The 17,687-nt window shown below is 38.4% G+C and overlaps 2 protein-coding genes across 2 annotated transcripts; both read left to right on the plus strand.

Moving 5' to 3' along the window:
• The first annotated feature begins 4,124 nt into the window (after positions 1-4,124).
• On the plus strand, positions 4,125-4,631 carry LOC140139260 (uncharacterized). Its single transcript, XM_072161041.1, has one exon. It carries the CDS (start codon positions 4,125-4,127, stop codon positions 4,629-4,631), a length of 507 nt encoding a protein of 168 aa, XP_072017142.1.
• An 11,261-nt stretch (positions 4,632-15,892) lies between these two features.
• LOC140139532 (uncharacterized) lies at positions 15,893-17,477 on the plus strand. The gene is made up of 2 exons (XM_072161253.1): positions 15,893-16,063; positions 16,262-17,477. The coding sequence occupies exons 1-2, from the start codon at positions 16,042-16,044 to the stop codon at positions 17,032-17,034; spliced, it is 795 nt and encodes a 264-aa protein (XP_072017354.1). The 5' UTR covers positions 15,893-16,041; the 3' UTR covers positions 17,035-17,477.
• Positions 17,478-17,687: the final 210 nt, after the last annotated feature.

Raw genomic sequence — 17,687 nt, forward strand, 5'->3', positions numbered from 1 at the left:
TTGCACACAAATACACAGTTTATAGAATAAAAAGTACTTCAAAAAGGCAGAAAAGGATGAAAAATTTGATAAAGAAAAGAAAATATAAGTTAACAATAAAAATATATGTATATTGGTGTGATAGCTGTTGGTATTGACCACAATAGAAATGGTATATGGGTTCTATAATGGAGATCCCAAGGCAAGATATGAGGGGTGCCATTACCGTATACCGCCCATGTGCATGATTTTTTTCGGTAGGGGTAAAACACATCACATCATATTACATCAAATCACATCACATCACATCACATCACATCACATCACATCACATCACATCACATCACATCACATCACATCACATCACATCACATCACATCATATCATCATATCACATCATATCACATCAAATCACATCATATCACATCACATCACATCACATCATATCACATCACATCATATCACATCACATCAAATCACATCACATCATATCACATCACATCATATCACATCACATCACATCATATCACATCACATATCACATCACATCACATCACAACACATCAAATCACATATCACATCAAATCACATCATATCACATCAAATCACATCATATCACATCACATCACATCATATCACAACACATCACATCATATCACATCATATCACATCAAATCACATCATATCACATCACATCACATCACATCACATCATATCACATCACATCACATCATATCACAACACATCACATCATATCACATCATATCACATCAAATCACATCATATCACATCAAATCACATCATATCACATCAAATCACATCATATCACATCACATCACATCATATCACATCACATCACATCATATCACATCACATCACATCATATCACATCAAATCACATCACATCACATCACATCATATCACATCACATCACATCATATCACATCACATCACATCATATCACATCACATCACATCATATCACAACACATCACATCATATCACATCATATCACATCATATCACATCAAATCACATCATATCACATCATATCACATCATATCACATCACATCACATCACATCACATCATATCACAACACATCACATCATATCACATCATATCACATCATATCACATCAAATCACATCATATCACATCAAATCACATCATATCACATCACATCACATCACATCATATCACATCATATCAAATCACATCACATCATATCACATCAAATCACATCATATCACATCACATCATATCACATCACATCATATCACAACACATCATATCACATCATATCACATCACATCACATCACATCATATCACATCAAATCACATCACATCACATCAAATCACATCATATCACATCACATCACATCATCACATCACATCATATCACATCACATCACATCACATCACATCACATCACATCATATCACAACACATCACATCATATCACATCATATCACATCATATCACATCAAATCACATCATATCACATCAAATCACATCATATCACATCACATCACATCACATCACATCATATCACATCACATCACATCACATCACATCACATCACATCATCACATCACATCACATCACATCACATCACATCACATCACATCATATCACATCATATCACATCACATCACATCATATCACATCATATCACATCATATCACATCACATCATATCACATCACATCACATCACATCATATCATATCACATCACATCATATCACATCATATCACAATACATCACATCATATCACATCATATCACATCACATCACATCAAATCACATCACATCACATCATATCACATCACATCACATCACATCATATCACAACACATCACATCATATCACATCATATCACATCATATCACAACACATCACATCATATCACATCATATCACAACACATCACATCATATCACATCATATCACAACACATCACATCACATCACATCATATCACAACACATCACATCATATCACAACACATCACATCATATCACATCATATCACATCACATCACATCACATCACATCACATCACATCACATCACATCACATCACATCACATCACATCACATCACATCACATCACATCATATCACATCACATCACATCATATCACATCATATCACATCATATCACATCAAATCACATCAAATCACATCACATCACATCATATCACATCAAATCACATCAAATCACATCAAATCACATCATATCACATCAAATCACATCACATCACATCATATCACATCATATCACATCATATCACATCAAATCACCATCACATCACATCATATCACATCACATCACATCATATCACATCACATCACATCATATTACATCACATCATATCACATCACATCACATCAAATCACATCATATCACATCATATCACATCAAATCACATCACAGCACATCATATCACATCACATCATATCACATCACATCACATCACATCATATCACAACACATCATATCACATCATATCACATCAAATCACATCATATCACATCACATCACATCACATCATATCACATCATATCACATCAAATCACATCATATCACATCATATCACATCACATCATATCACATCATATCACATCAAATCACATCATATCACATCATATCACATCAAATCACATCACATCACATCACATCATATCACATCACATCACATCACATCATATCACATCACATCACATCACATCAAATCATATCACAACACATCATATCACATCAAATCACATCATATCACATCACATCATATCACATCAAATCACATCATATCATATCACATCATATCACATCACATCACATCACATCACATCACATCACACATCATATCACATCACATCATATCACATCATATCACATCACATCACATCACATCACATCACATCATATCACATCACATCACATCATATCACATCACATCACATCATATCACATCACATCACATCATATCACATCACATCACATCACATCATATCACATCACATCATATCACATCATATCACATCAAATCACATCATATCACATCATATCACATCATATCACATCACATCACATCATATCATCACATCACATCATATCACATCATATCACATCACATCACATCATATCACATCATATCACATCATATCACATCACATCACATCATATCACATCATATCACAACACATCACATCACACATCACATCACATCATATCACATCAAATCACATCACATCATATCACATCATATCACATCAAATCACATCACGTCACATCATATCACATCATATCACATCACATCACATCACATCATATCACATCACATCACATCATATCACATCACATCATATCACATCACATCACATCACATCACATCAAATCACATCACAACACATCATATCACATCACATCACATCACATCACATCACATCATATCACATCACATCACATCACATCATATCACATCACATCACATCACATCACATCACATCACATCATATCACATCATATCACAACACATCACAACACATCATATCACATCAAATCACATCACATCATATCACATCACATCACATCACATCACATCACATCAAATCACATCATATCACATCACATCACATCATATCACATCACATCACATCACATCACATCACATCACATCACATCACATCATATCACATCACATCACATCACACATCACATCACATCATATCACATCATATCACATCAAATCACATCACATTAGGCCTATATAGCGCTTTGGTAAATTATTAAATACGTGGCGCTTTACAAAATTTAATTCTTTGACTTAAAGCCAAAACTTTCGTTTTGCTAACGATTAGCCTTGACCTGTGGAAATATAAAGGCGATTATTGGCATCATTTCTTATATGATCAATGTGTTATATTAATATTAAAAAGTAGTGAATATTCTCAGTCATCCAGTCGTTAAAAACACAAGGTTTTGAATTAAATCAAATACTGGAACTTACATTTTTTGCAACTTCCTACGTTGCGTCTGAAACCATCAGATTTCATCAGGCAACTGAACCGCTGGGCTGGTCATGTGCCACTTTGAGACGGCTAGGGATCGTCTTGATGGCCCGGTCCCATGCGTGAGATAAGTTGTGTATGGAAAGTTTCGAGCAGCAAGCCTTGCAATCATACCCGGGTGTTAAGCCTAGACTCTGGTTACGTTTTGTCGATGATACCTTCGTGATCATTGAGCGCACCGAATTAGAAGGTTTCTTTCAACACATCAAATTTACACAGGAAAGTTGTAAAGACGACACGCTAGCTTTCTTAGACTGCCTGATCAGTGTGAAGAACGATGGTTCGCTAACTTCAAATGTTTACAGAAAACCCACGCACAATGATCATTACTTACAATTTGGATCACATCACCCATTGATACACAAGTTGGGAGTAATAAGAACTTTACAATACAGAGCTGATACCATCATAAGCGAAAACGAACTTATTCCAGAGGAGAAAGACCACATCAAAGAATCGCTGAAGAACTGCGGTTATCCGAACTGGGCTTTTCTGAAGGCCAACAAGAGCAGAAAAGACCAAAAACAGTCTGATGGTGGTGGTCAACCCAACAAAGCTCGCGTCACAATCTCATATATAGCTTGACTCTCAGAACGTGTAAAGAAACACCTCAAAGCTTTTGGGATTTCCTCGTCATTTAAGCCAAATAACACCCTACGTGGCAAGCTCCTTCAAGTAAAGGACAAACAATCAAAAGAAAAACGCTCAAACTTAGTGTATGGATTAGTGTGCGGTGACGCTGATTGTTCCGCTGCCTATGTTGGCGAAACAAAACAAGCCTTGAAAGCTAGACTCAATCAACATAGGAGGCCCAGTACAAACGAGGCCCAGAACTCCGCCGTGTACCTTCACCTTAAAGACACTGGTCATAATATTGACACCGAGGACGCAGCGGGAAGGTCAAAACTCATCAAAATGACCGACCTCGGTCACGATCGACAGAGTAACACGCATTGGTGACATATGCTCTGGAAATTAAATAGCGATTTTCCTTGTTTTTCTCATCTATTCGGGTAATTAAAATGGGGACATATCAGAATTTGGTGGAAAAGAAATACATTTCTATTCTTTATGAAAATATTGCAAATTTGGCTAAAATTGGGAAAAATATGACTCCGGCCATCCTACTTGCCTTAAAGGTACAACACATCTATAACTTAAAGGTACACCAGATGTCGTACATTAAAATGAACTGCTGATATTATCATGGAAATCTAGATCTTATCTACTATTTCCATGATATCAAGGCTAGAATTTTAAAACAATTAATAGATAACAAGACAAAAAAGAGGAACGTGAAGAAGCTACATCCAGGCCTGTATTGAAATCTACGTTAGACCATAAAAATATAGGGTTTTATCTCGGATACATTTGGTTAAAAAGCTATGTGCTATGATTTTTTTAAATTATTATTACTGGGGGAAGCCATGCGGGATTATTTTATTGCATTTTGACCACATTTTATTCGACGCAAAGCAACTTAACTATTAGTACTTTCAACCTTACATACCTTAGAACCGTTAACCAAATTAAATCCATTGTACGTTAGAAGGAAGTTGTAGTTGTTTCTTTAGTACATGAAAACGCATTTAATATGAAGTCAGAATATTGTTTTTGTTTATCTGAATTGAGCCGCATATTATTATTATTTATTAGTCTCGCATTAACGTCAAGCGATTGAGGCAAACCATGAAGTTGGCAATCGGGTCAATGCATGCACATAAAAGGGTGTTTACCCTCAGTCGTTGAGTGCGGAGCGACTGGTATTTAGCCAGTCAGTTATCAAAAAGCGCTTTACCTGATTGGTTGAAAATCAGTCGCTTGTCGCTCAGTGATTGAGTGTAAATTTGCATTATCATAGGCTCTATGACTAAAGAAAAATCCCCGGTAAAAAATCCCTTAATTTTTTTGTTTTCTGCTATGTTGCACCTGACAATAGGTTCCTACGTCAGCTGAACATATTTGAACTTTAGAGTCAAGCTGATCAGAGACAACAAAATTAATACACCTTATAGGGCTTACATTAAGAATTCGAAGGAACACAGTTGGTTTACCGGCGTGATTTAGTTAAATTTTGGATGTCTGCCACACATTGAGCAGACGTAGCTCATCAAGATGGCGACGCGCAAGACGGAAGAAAAATTCAGCGCAGTGGTACGTGCATATAGAAAGAAACTTCCCATTACAATTCAAGCCACGAAAGGATTTTATAATAGCGAACATGAAATATCCAATGGCGACATAATGCGAGTACTTGATGTCGATGATAGAGTATTTGCCGAGTTCAACCACCCTGATACAGGAGAAAAGGTTAAGGTAAAAATCCCTTTACATTACACGGGAGGCTTTGAGACCGTCTTACGGCATGGTCCGAATCATGTTTACCGCTCAGTGGCCGAGGTTGCTCGAGATTTTCCTCAGTCCGTACGGGTATTAGAAGACGTTGAGATACAAGGTATGGTTGTAAAACGTGGGGAAGGTCTCAAGTTAGAACATGTTCAGAAAACTACGGAGGGAAATTGTATACACTGCACCCACGTCCAGACCAAAGTGTCACTACTTGTACCATATAGCGCAAGAGGTCGATTTTCGCCTAGACGCGATGATGGGATTTATACGATAGAAGAACTTGAGAATAGAATGCCTGTTTTGGTGAAAAGGGCAAGTAACGTTGGTCGTCGCATCATAAATGTCAATTCTCATGCGATTCCCGGTGTTCCTGATGACTTCTTTGGGACAATGCTTCTTACTAACAAAACAATGGTAACGATTGATCATTGGGATGATCCAGGGTGCTTAGGTATCTACGACATCAACACAAATCGGAAAATGCAGCTTCCAATCAACTTTGACATTACTGTTATTCACGCGGATGGCATCGTAGCCCCATATGGATCCTCGGAAGATCTCTTTGCGGTTGCTAGGGAATGTACCCCACAGCGACATCCGGCCTTTGCTGTTTTAAGTTCCGGACAAAAAGGGCTAGATTATCTTAATCTGGCACGCGATGTTGTGCTCATGATACATAGGATTGAAACCAAGAAGGGGTTCCTCATCAATGGAAGATCATCTCGATTCCTGGTTCCGAATGATTACAAAAATACGACACGTTTTAAGGTATGTAACTCTCGATAAGTTATCTAATTATCTTGTAAATATTCTCTCTGTTAAAGACCACCGCCAAACTTCGTACAGTTTGCTTTGTATAAACTTACAAACTCGCACCTGAAATGTTTTATTCGTTTGTGCGCTTCCAAGCTAAAGTGCTGGCAACCCATCACAGCTGACTGCTTTATTGTGCAAAAGGGCCTGATTACTTGTTTAGTGTGTAGGCTCCCTCGTCTTAGTTTCACTGAGTGGCGTAGCTTGTTTGGAGTGTCCTTTCCTTTTCTGCGGATCATTTCTTAATTACGTATAAGCCACCTGATGGTCTTATCATCTTTCGAAGACAAGTGACAGCTGATTGCGACTTGCACGCATTTAAGTCAAGAAGCCAGAAAAGGTGAGGACAGTTTAAGGTTATTAATTATTTTAAACTGTTGTGATTTGGTAGTTCACAGCATCTTACGAATGGTAGTGAGCTTAGGCAAAAACTGTATTGCTCAATTCATAGCGAGTGTGTAGAAGAATTAAAATATCACAGATATACTTTTATAGGTGCTGCGGTTCTTGAGTTACGTTGTAAAGAGGGCTGAAACAACAACACTTTTGTAAAACGTACATAACTCATTGACAACAATAAATTAAGCAAGTTTGCTAAATATATGATTTGCAGAATGGACTTTTGCAAAACATCAAGGTGTTATTTTTCAATAATATATTGATCTAGATAATAAAAATCGATTTTTAGGTTGCTTCGACCAACAATACCTCGTCTACCCTTAAACAAAGACGAGGGAGCCTACTTACTGAACCATATCCTTGCTCAACCAATCACGCCCTCTACGGTAATATATATTGCGTGTAAAAGGAAGCAGGTAGATGTGATGGGTTGCCCGTCTGAAGAAGCCACTAGTGTAGTGGTGAAACTTCACTAAAATGTGAGTAAACATCATTATTTGACGCAATAAACAACAATCAACTTAACTGAATCTAAACATCAGATACGCAAATACGACTGGCTGAACAGTCCGAAACCAAAAACAACCCAACCCTAAACTTTAATGCTATTGACTGGTAAAGTTCATAAGTAAAGAATTCAGAATGCTATAAAGGACCAATAAATCATCCAGAAAAGAAGTTTTGACTACTAACTTTTTCATGTTTTTACTAGCTTTAGCATCAGTTCGACCATGAACTTCAATCATACTCTCGCGGCTTCCAGTTTGTGCTTCAAAATTTCACCGACCTCACTGCGTTTCAATATAAAAAAAAGCGACGCAAAATGTTAACTACTTTTTACTTACCATACTTAAACATTCGTTTCAGATCCTGGGAAATGAGTACATAACCCCATATGACCTGTGGAAATCAAAATTTATGGGTCCAGTGAAAGCAGCTGTATCCTGCAAAGCACCGGAAGGCTTTCCAGGAGCGCGCTCTATCTATAAGAACGATGAAGTGCGTCTGTCAAGCAAACCTACGCAGCGGGAAGAGTTACCTAAACTTGTCGGCTGCGACGGCGATCCGGAAGAAATGGATGTGGTTCATCTGGAGAGGATACTATCGACGACATCCACGACGCTTGGGTCCATATATGTTCCAAGTTACCTTACGGTACACTTACGGGAGGAACCCCCAAGTCTCGGGGAGCACTCTCTTGGGGATGTCACTAAGTATGGTAAACTACCAATGAGGGTAGAGCTTTCCACTATTACTAAGGGTGCATCAATGACGAAAGATGACAACCACTTGTTGAACGAGGGTCCATTGACCATAGAAACCGAATGCGAATACTCAGTAGCATACGTGACGCTATTCGATCCGCACAGTGTATCTAATGACATCCAAGAAGCATGGGAAATCCCACATTTTCATCGAATACAGGTTCGACCAATTCGCGAGAAATTTCCTGTTAAAGAAGTCATTGTTCATTTCCAGAAACCGATTCCACACGTATTTTATTTGACTTTGAAGCAGTATAGCGAGCTGTATGAAGCAACAGAAGAGGACCCCGAAGAAGACAAGCATGACTACGATTGTATACCAGAGAAAGGGCTCCATAGAGGACAAGACCCACATCTTCCTCCAAGATCTCCCGCCTTAGAAACAAAACACGGGCCCAGATTCCCACCTGATATATCTCACAACGGCAAAAAAACTCCGTTCAAAATACATCACAGATCGAGATCAGATTCTGTAGAACCTCATCACGACTCTAGATCTCATGCTGAAGTACAGATCCCTCTTCGCGATCCTGTTCTCCCTCCTGTTACTGAAAAAACAAACAAGCCGTCTGTTTTGCCAAAATCTAGGCCTGTAATCCTCCCAGAAAGATCTGTTGATGGTGCGACGCGGCGGAAGAGCAAGCCAATGGTGCCAATGTAAGTATTTGAGTCCAATCTCTGTCTATAGGATATAGTTAATATTTGCAGAGGGTCGGATGCGATATTGCAATTTGTGTTTAACTGGAAAGGGAATTTCATTCTTGATACCAAAATGGAGATGAGGAAGTGTTGCGCGGAGGCGACTAAAAACCCTGTTCTACCTGTTCTACGGCTATGCTGACTTCCCAAGTAAGGTCAGCTAGTACGAGGCTATAACACTAAGAAATCCACTTCGCCCAACATGGCCAAAAGACGTTTGTGCTCATGTTTTCTAATCAGAAACGAGTCTCCGAGTATTTCTATTTTATAGTACTGGGGCCCGAGCACTGATGAAGACCTCAGCATCGCTGGATTTAGATTTATTTGCTGACTTGGAACTTTTGCCATGTATAAAGACTTTTGTCTGACACGGCGTTTATTTTATAGGCCTGTTGGTCTAACGGCTCGCATCCAACACTTTACTTGGAAAACAACCTTTATTACTTACTTTGCGTGCCGACGTAGCAACCTTGTTTTCTATGGCCAAAAGACGACTGCTTTACTTCATCGAGCTAAAAAAAACAAATCCCTACATTTGAACGCATAATTTGGGTTGGTGGTACCTGTATGCATGGTATAATCAGTTTTTTTCCGTCGCATGAGCTCTCGATATATCTATATACTTTAGATTTTGTGAAATTTGAGGGCACATTTTTAGTAAACCTTGACCTTGTATTGTATTTACTCATTTGAGTCATGATCATGATGATTTAACACTTAAACATGGTTTTTTTGCTATTCATGGTTTTTCCCTTTATTTATTGACAACAATGCAATGCAAATATCCAAAGCTTAAAATGAATAACGACAGCAATGTTATCATTTAGTTAATAATGTTACATATTACATGAACCAAACAGCAGTGCATGTGCATGTAATTGTTCTGGAAGATCGGTGAAGCTTCCACCCCGGGCTTCCATCATCGGTCCCGGAAAACGCCAAATATGAAAAAAAAATAGACTTTTGACCTTGGCGTAAGGTCATTATACGGTCATTATAATTTGGATTCACAAAAAATTCACAAGAGTTGGTTCTCATCTTGGATTTAAATAAAATAAAACAACAGTTATTTCCCACAGTAAAGGATATTGAGCATGGAATGAATTTAGTGCATACTTTGGCTGTTTCCTGATCTTATGATGAGGATATTAATGCGGCGCATGCATTATACTAGGAAGTTATTATTTAAAAATAAAGGTATTGTTAACCGCCGTCGTGCATATATCGTCTCATAGAGCACGGGCGACATCATTTTAAGTAAAACAACGAGGCAAAGCCGAGTTGTTTTACGCCAAAAATAATGACGCGTGTTATATGAGACGATAGATGCACGACAGCGGCTAAAAACAATACCTTTCATACCTTTATTCTCATTCTTAAATACCTCAATTCAAATAAATATATTAATGATCAGTATACCAAATTTTAATCAAATTAAATCCTACATTACATTTTGCAAGGAATTTTACCTACAGCTTAGAATCGATCAGAATCGATGCACCTCCGATTGCTTCAAATAGCGCGTACGATTATCGCCTCGAACCGCAAGCGCTAAAGTGTGTGATATCGTGTCATATCACACGACTAAGAACCAATAAGATTGCAGGAACTTTCCTTTAAGAATATGCAATAGCCTACTCATAATTATTATGTCCATATTTGGCACTTTCCATGACTGATCATGGTATTAACAAAAACTAAGAGTGACTGTAATTAATAATTTCAATTAGTTGTTTGCAATATTTTATAAGTAACTGATATGAATTTGATATTTTTATAGATCAACAAAAACACCAATACAACCCGACCAGCAGCAAGGCCCACAAGCAGAGAATAAAGACCGTCAGTACATTCATCTGAGGCCGGTCTCTGAACTAACCGCATCTGGCCTCGGTGAAGCCTTCGACTTGAGTTCACAGATCCGATCTAGACTTAAGTCTTTGACACCACATTCAGATGAAACATCGACAATACCAAATATAGGTCATTCGTCACACTCTGGGTATGAAGAACCGACAAGGAACACAGCCTCACCAGGTAATATTTAAAATGGGCCAAAATAATGAAAGGTGTGTCAACACACCATTTCCTTTCAATATAAGGGATGGTCTAAACCAACATGACCAATATTCGGCAACCTTTTAAGAGCTGAGTACCAACATGGCAGCGTATAAATTTATCCTCAGACGATGTTGGTTATGCCTCGTTCAATGCGGTACGTAGCAGCCAAAATCGTAAGCGAAAAAGCACGTGCCGCCAACACTGTCTGGTGGAAAGTTATTCTGCCTACAGGTTGAAGGCAATACTCCCGGGCAATACTTCTGACCAAGGTGCATTTGTGCATTTGAAACAAAGGCACCGAATACATTTCCAAAGCAATTGAATGGAAGCAATAAAGACGCTGCCCCGCCATTCGATCCCGTGACCTCTCGCATACCAAGGAAGAATCATACCACCGGTCCAACCCGACACTAGCTTGCGTATCTACGCAATTTTAAATATCCATACAAAACAACAAAACATTCAAAAATAGAGTGGAGTCGACTCACCAACTTCACAACGGTTTTTGTTTCATAACATAATGCATACTTTATAATTATATGTGCACATTTCATAAGGCCAACAGATAAATGGTGGACTATCGTTGAAGGCTCAGTTCCGCAGTCTGTCACATTTCATGTTTAAGTGCCAAACCAATGATGACGTCAGAAATTAGTCAATCTTGGTCGGCCTCTGTTACTTATTTACTTATTACATGTATTAGATCTTTACAAAACCAATAAAAAGGTTAACTAGATTTTATCTTTATCTCTCAGATCAAGAATTGATACCAAAACATCCACCACCTTCCGACGGGAACATATCAGAATTCGACACCCTCCAACTAGCCGGGATGTTACGCCATCTTGATTTCGGCGTAGATGCACTCCGGAAATGTATTCTGACACAAGTTGACGGAGCTAAACTATGTGAGATGGCGTGTCGCATGACGGAGGACCAGTTAAAAGAGGAGTTGGGTGTGACAAGTGATAGCCACTTTTATGCACTCAAACATTTTGTGTCCAAGTCTAAATTCGGTACGTATAAGTTAAAGATATTAGACAGCAATGGAGAGTAATGTTTGCGATATAACGATTTACCTCGACCTCTACGTCATCTTCATTTGTCTAACGGTTTGATGGTTTTGACGTAGATCATATGTGATATGGCGTCCAAGATGAGCGAGGATGCGTTGACAAAAGAACTTAAAATCGACACAGCGTCTGCTCACCAATTCTTCGCTCTGAAATACTGCATTTCAGTGTCAATGGTGGAAATTAGCAATAACTAGTGGGACAGTAAATTCTCGGTAAATTCAATCCCAGTCGACTTCTACATCATCAGCTTCATTCATTGTTCATTCATTGTAGGGGTTTCACAGTAGTGTGGTTTTGACTAGATACTCTTCTAGACGGCGAAGTAAATTGCATTTCCATATTCTCCATTTATATATAAGTGAACGCTGTACGTGAACGCGTGGTGGTGTAAATTTGGTGCAAATCAAAGAAAGCAGTAAATATAAATATATATAAAATATAAAATTTGGAATCTTACACTACCATTATCTCATTATTGTGATTGTTGTGGGATAGACCACTTTAGGCCAATCACTTCCTAGATATTTCTCACCTTTCCTAGCAGCCTATTCCCAGCCCGAACCGAAAAGCCTTCAGAGGATACTGTTTTGCCCTAAGCACAAAGGTTCACGGCAAAAGTATCCATTTTTAGCTTGTTTCCAATTATCGATCGACACGTTTCGGGGACAGCATGACCTATTCACGGTTATTGCCCGATTGGTATTAGCGTAGCCAGCGGTAAGGCAGAGTGCCCGCTCCCGACAAAAACTGAAAGAAGCAAATGGAAAGGCAATATAAAAGAAACGGGGCAAGGAGCCCATTTCCCACAAAATTCCCCTCGATATGGACGTGTTCGATACTTCAGACATGGTGGAACTTGGTCTCTTATGCTCCTGAAATCGCGTTTTTAAGGAGTGTTATATACTATGATATATTATATCTCCCTTATGTACAATGATGTAAGCTTCTCTTCATTGGCCGGTTGTAGTTTGAGCTTAATAATTGTTTTTCTATTTCGTAAATCTTTCACAGCTGCAGCTGTTCGGGAGGTTCGAATAGTTCCACCTCCCAAAGACGGCAAAATTCATCATTTCGACGTGCAACAAATCGCTGGTCTTTTGAAACATTTTGATTTCACAGACCAAGCGGTGTCCAACTGTTTGATGGAAAAGGTAGATGGCAAGAGGCTATGTGATATGGCATCCAGGATGAGCGACGATGTGTTGGCAAAAGAACTTAAAATCGACACAGCGCCTGCTCATCAATACTTCGCTCTGAAATACTGCATTTCAGTATCAATGGTGGAAATGTAAGTATATTGTATTTTTTAATCTCTGTCTTTTTTATTCTCTGTCTTTTTATTAGCAGTAAAGAAAGCATTAGGCCTCTGTTGAAAATTTTTATAATTTTAATTACTTGTACAGTAAACAGCATCGCAAGGTCGAAGTGCAACGAATCTTACCAGTAGCATCACCATTTTCTATTCGTTATGTATATAGAGCTGACGACGAATCATTGGAACACCTGCGGTCATCAGACCCTCGTAGCACGTCCGGGTATTGCAAAGAATATTCAGCAACTCTGGACCACAAGAGTCAAGTAGTAGACGTTCCGGATACCGGCGTCAGGCTGGAAGTTCCAGAAGGGGCAATTCCTGAGACAGAAACAGTGGAAGTCACCATAATATCAGTTCATATGAATGGGAGTAATCATCCTCCTTTAGGAAATAACCAATTCGTCATAGGACCAACACTGTACATTGAACCACATAATGTAACTTTTCTCAAGCCAGTAGTCTTAGTTCTTCCGCATTCTGCTCAAAATATCACAGAGAGGAATATAACAGTTTGGTCGAAGATCGCAGAAGGTAAGAATTGTTTGATGGAATATTCGACCTCAACTGAATTAACTATGTTGTAATCAGTTCCATAATGTTAGTTGAACCTTGTCAATGTTATCATTCCAGTTTGAATTGATGAGCTAATATTCTGAGCTACCTACTTCGCCTATTCTTTTGAAAAGCCAGTGTGTTTTTCTCTAATGTATGACTTATGATTTTACAATATTAGCTTCGCCGTGGCACGTTTTATTCGATGGAGCTGCTGCATCAGATGCGACTAAATCAACAACAGTTCGTGTCACAGAAGGCAAAGTAAAGATAAGAGTTACCCACTTTAGCTGGTTTTCAGCGCTTCTTTCGTACATCACTGGATCACAACAAACCATACAGATGGATATGAGGCCATTTATGCATCCTCCTTGTATAAAAGATACAGACATGATCCACGTACGGGTTTATGTTCTCAGAGAGGATCAGACAAAGGTGATAATAACTTATAATCGACACTATATGAATTATCTCATATACCTTGGTTTTGAATAGATTAGATAATGTTGAAGTGGTAGCATATAGCAATAATTCCAATGGTCATTTCATATGATAAATCTTTATTAACTTATTCATCTTTTTCTGCTTTTTTGTTGTTATATACTGTATATTTGTGTGCAAATCGAGGGCGCTATTTACATATTTTTTTTATTTCATTTAGCCAGATAATATAAGTTAATCCTTACAATTCATGATAAAAAGGTTTTTGAAAATGTCCTTGTTATTTGTTGCTCTTTTTCTGATATTTAAATACCTTTCTACCAGTGTCTACCCCTTGTAAAGATGAAAGCAATATTTAAGATAAATAGCACCATCAGTGTTCACCTTGACTACATTTACATGCCATCAAACAACCCAATCCTGATTCCTTTGTTCTTTTTGTGATTGTCCTTTTCATTTCAGTGTCTTGAAACCGAAGAAGTAAAGGCGAACGGAGTTCAGTGTGGAGAAATGACACCTTTTGTATTGCACTTGAATGGAGAAGATATCTCTTGCCGAATACAGATAATCTGTCCAGAAAACAAGTGGCAACTGGTCGAAGAACAAAAGGCATAAATAATACTCCCTTCATATTGTACATTTTAACCGGTTTTCTCGCACAACTGCCCCGTGGGTGTGTGTGTGTGTGGGGGGGGGGTGTAATGTGACAGTTTCGTCGTAAATTAAGTAAATTAGTTAATGCATCATTGCAATCTTCTCTTAACAACCTGGGGTTTCTTTCTACAGCTCGTATTATTATTGAAGTCATTCTTTTCTGTCGTATATTATAACTTGTTTTTATAATTTGTTTTTATAATTTTATGCTCTTATAGGATATATTGTATGAGCAGCTGCAGACTGGCAGATACGCCAAGTGTACCTTTGCCTTCAAGAAGACAGATGGTAGTGTAAAGGCGATACACGGCTTGATAAGTGGTGATCAAGCTGAGCGAAAGCTTTTTGTAGATTCAACATTTGCAAATACAATGTGTGTTTTACGGAGACAAGGTAGGAGTACGCAGGACCGGATTTACCTTTTTGGGGTCCCTGGGCCAGGTAGGGCAGTAGGCCTACAATATGTTTTTGAGACACACTGAACATCAAACATGTAACGATTTTCGCTTTCAAATTTTATATCCGATGAGTAAGTTAGTATATATGAAGAAGGGGTATTGAAAATTATTTGTATTTTCTATTTTTATCTAGACAACCAAGCCGACAACCTTCACCGGCCCATGTCTAGTCTACAGCCAGCAAGTGATCAACCACGGAATCCTGGGTCACGAGACATAGATCCTATCGAAGAACAGTTGCAGGGAGCGTCCGCGACACCTGCAACACCGCAAAAGACCGCAAGTCACCAATCTCAGCAATCAACACCCGGATATCATACGCCATCACATGGTTGTGGACGTGGTGCAATGAATCTTCCCATCAGTAACTCAACGAACCAGGGAACAGCACCAGGTTCTCTCCGTTCTGGAGCTGATGATGAATTACGTTCAATGGAACCCAAACAATCCAAAACTATTCGAAGAGATCTTGGATGTAAACCACAGTATCAGTCATTTGCATCAAGAAATTGTGGACCAGTGAAGCTGCAAGTCAAATGTTCTGGAGAGCATGCAGATCCCGATACAGATACTCTTACTGAAGAATCGCTACTTCAATCGTTGCAGTCTTACAAAATGAGAGAAAGAGGTTCTCTTACGAATGCTTTCCTTGAAATTGTCGCAAGAAGTATTCGACCACGGTGGCGAGCGCTTGCTGCAAGACTAGGATTCACTGATAATGATTGTGACGAATTTGAAAGCGGAGATAACATTGCTGGACCTTACTGGCCAGCCTTTATCATGCTTGATCGTTGGAGGGCAGATTTAAGTGACACTGAAGTTAGAAATGGAAAGGCGATTCTAGCAGATGCCATTCAGCCGCTTGATGAACATCTTTATGACAGAATTGTTAATTGGGATAGGTGATATATAGATGCGCCGCAAAGTTTGAAGATTTCTTTTGACGTAGGAATAATTCTTATATACGTCAAAAAGATTTCCTGGAAACATACCAAACACTGTAATTTAAGCTACTAACCAGCCAACACAAAACGTTTTACAGAAAACTTTAAATGTCGGGTTATATAAAGGGTATAAAATGTTTTAATAACATTCAGAATTTTTTTTTTGAAAACTTGCTGCAAAAAAATTCTTGGACTTGGACTTTGGACTTATTGCTTTCCTCCCTCGGATCCTGGGAACTTTGGATCTAGCAGCCGTTTCACCATGGAAGTCCATATGCCTCTGTATGTGACCATACTCCTTGCATTGTAGATTGATGTAATCCCAAGTTCTTGGCAGCTGCTTTTTGTGTTGTCAAGCCAGCGCTTTGGGGGTCTACCTCTAGGCCTGTGTCCAGGTATTCTATCTTCAAGGACATACATAATATTATTAAATGTTGAAAATAGTATATTTTGCAATGCCACTTTGACAACATATTTAAAATGTTGTTGCAGTGTTATTTCATATAAAACATTTTCAAAATGTTTTCATGACCTTTATATAAGCCGACATTTTAATATTAACCAAAACACATTTATAACATGTTTATAAAGTTTTTATTTTTGCGCTTGCTGGGT

This window comes from Amphiura filiformis, chromosome 18 (genome assembly GCF_039555335.1).
Source record: "Amphiura filiformis chromosome 18, Afil_fr2py, whole genome shotgun sequence".
In the NCBI taxonomy this organism is placed as follows: Eukaryota; Metazoa; Echinodermata; class Ophiuroidea; order Amphilepidida; family Amphiuridae; genus Amphiura; species Amphiura filiformis.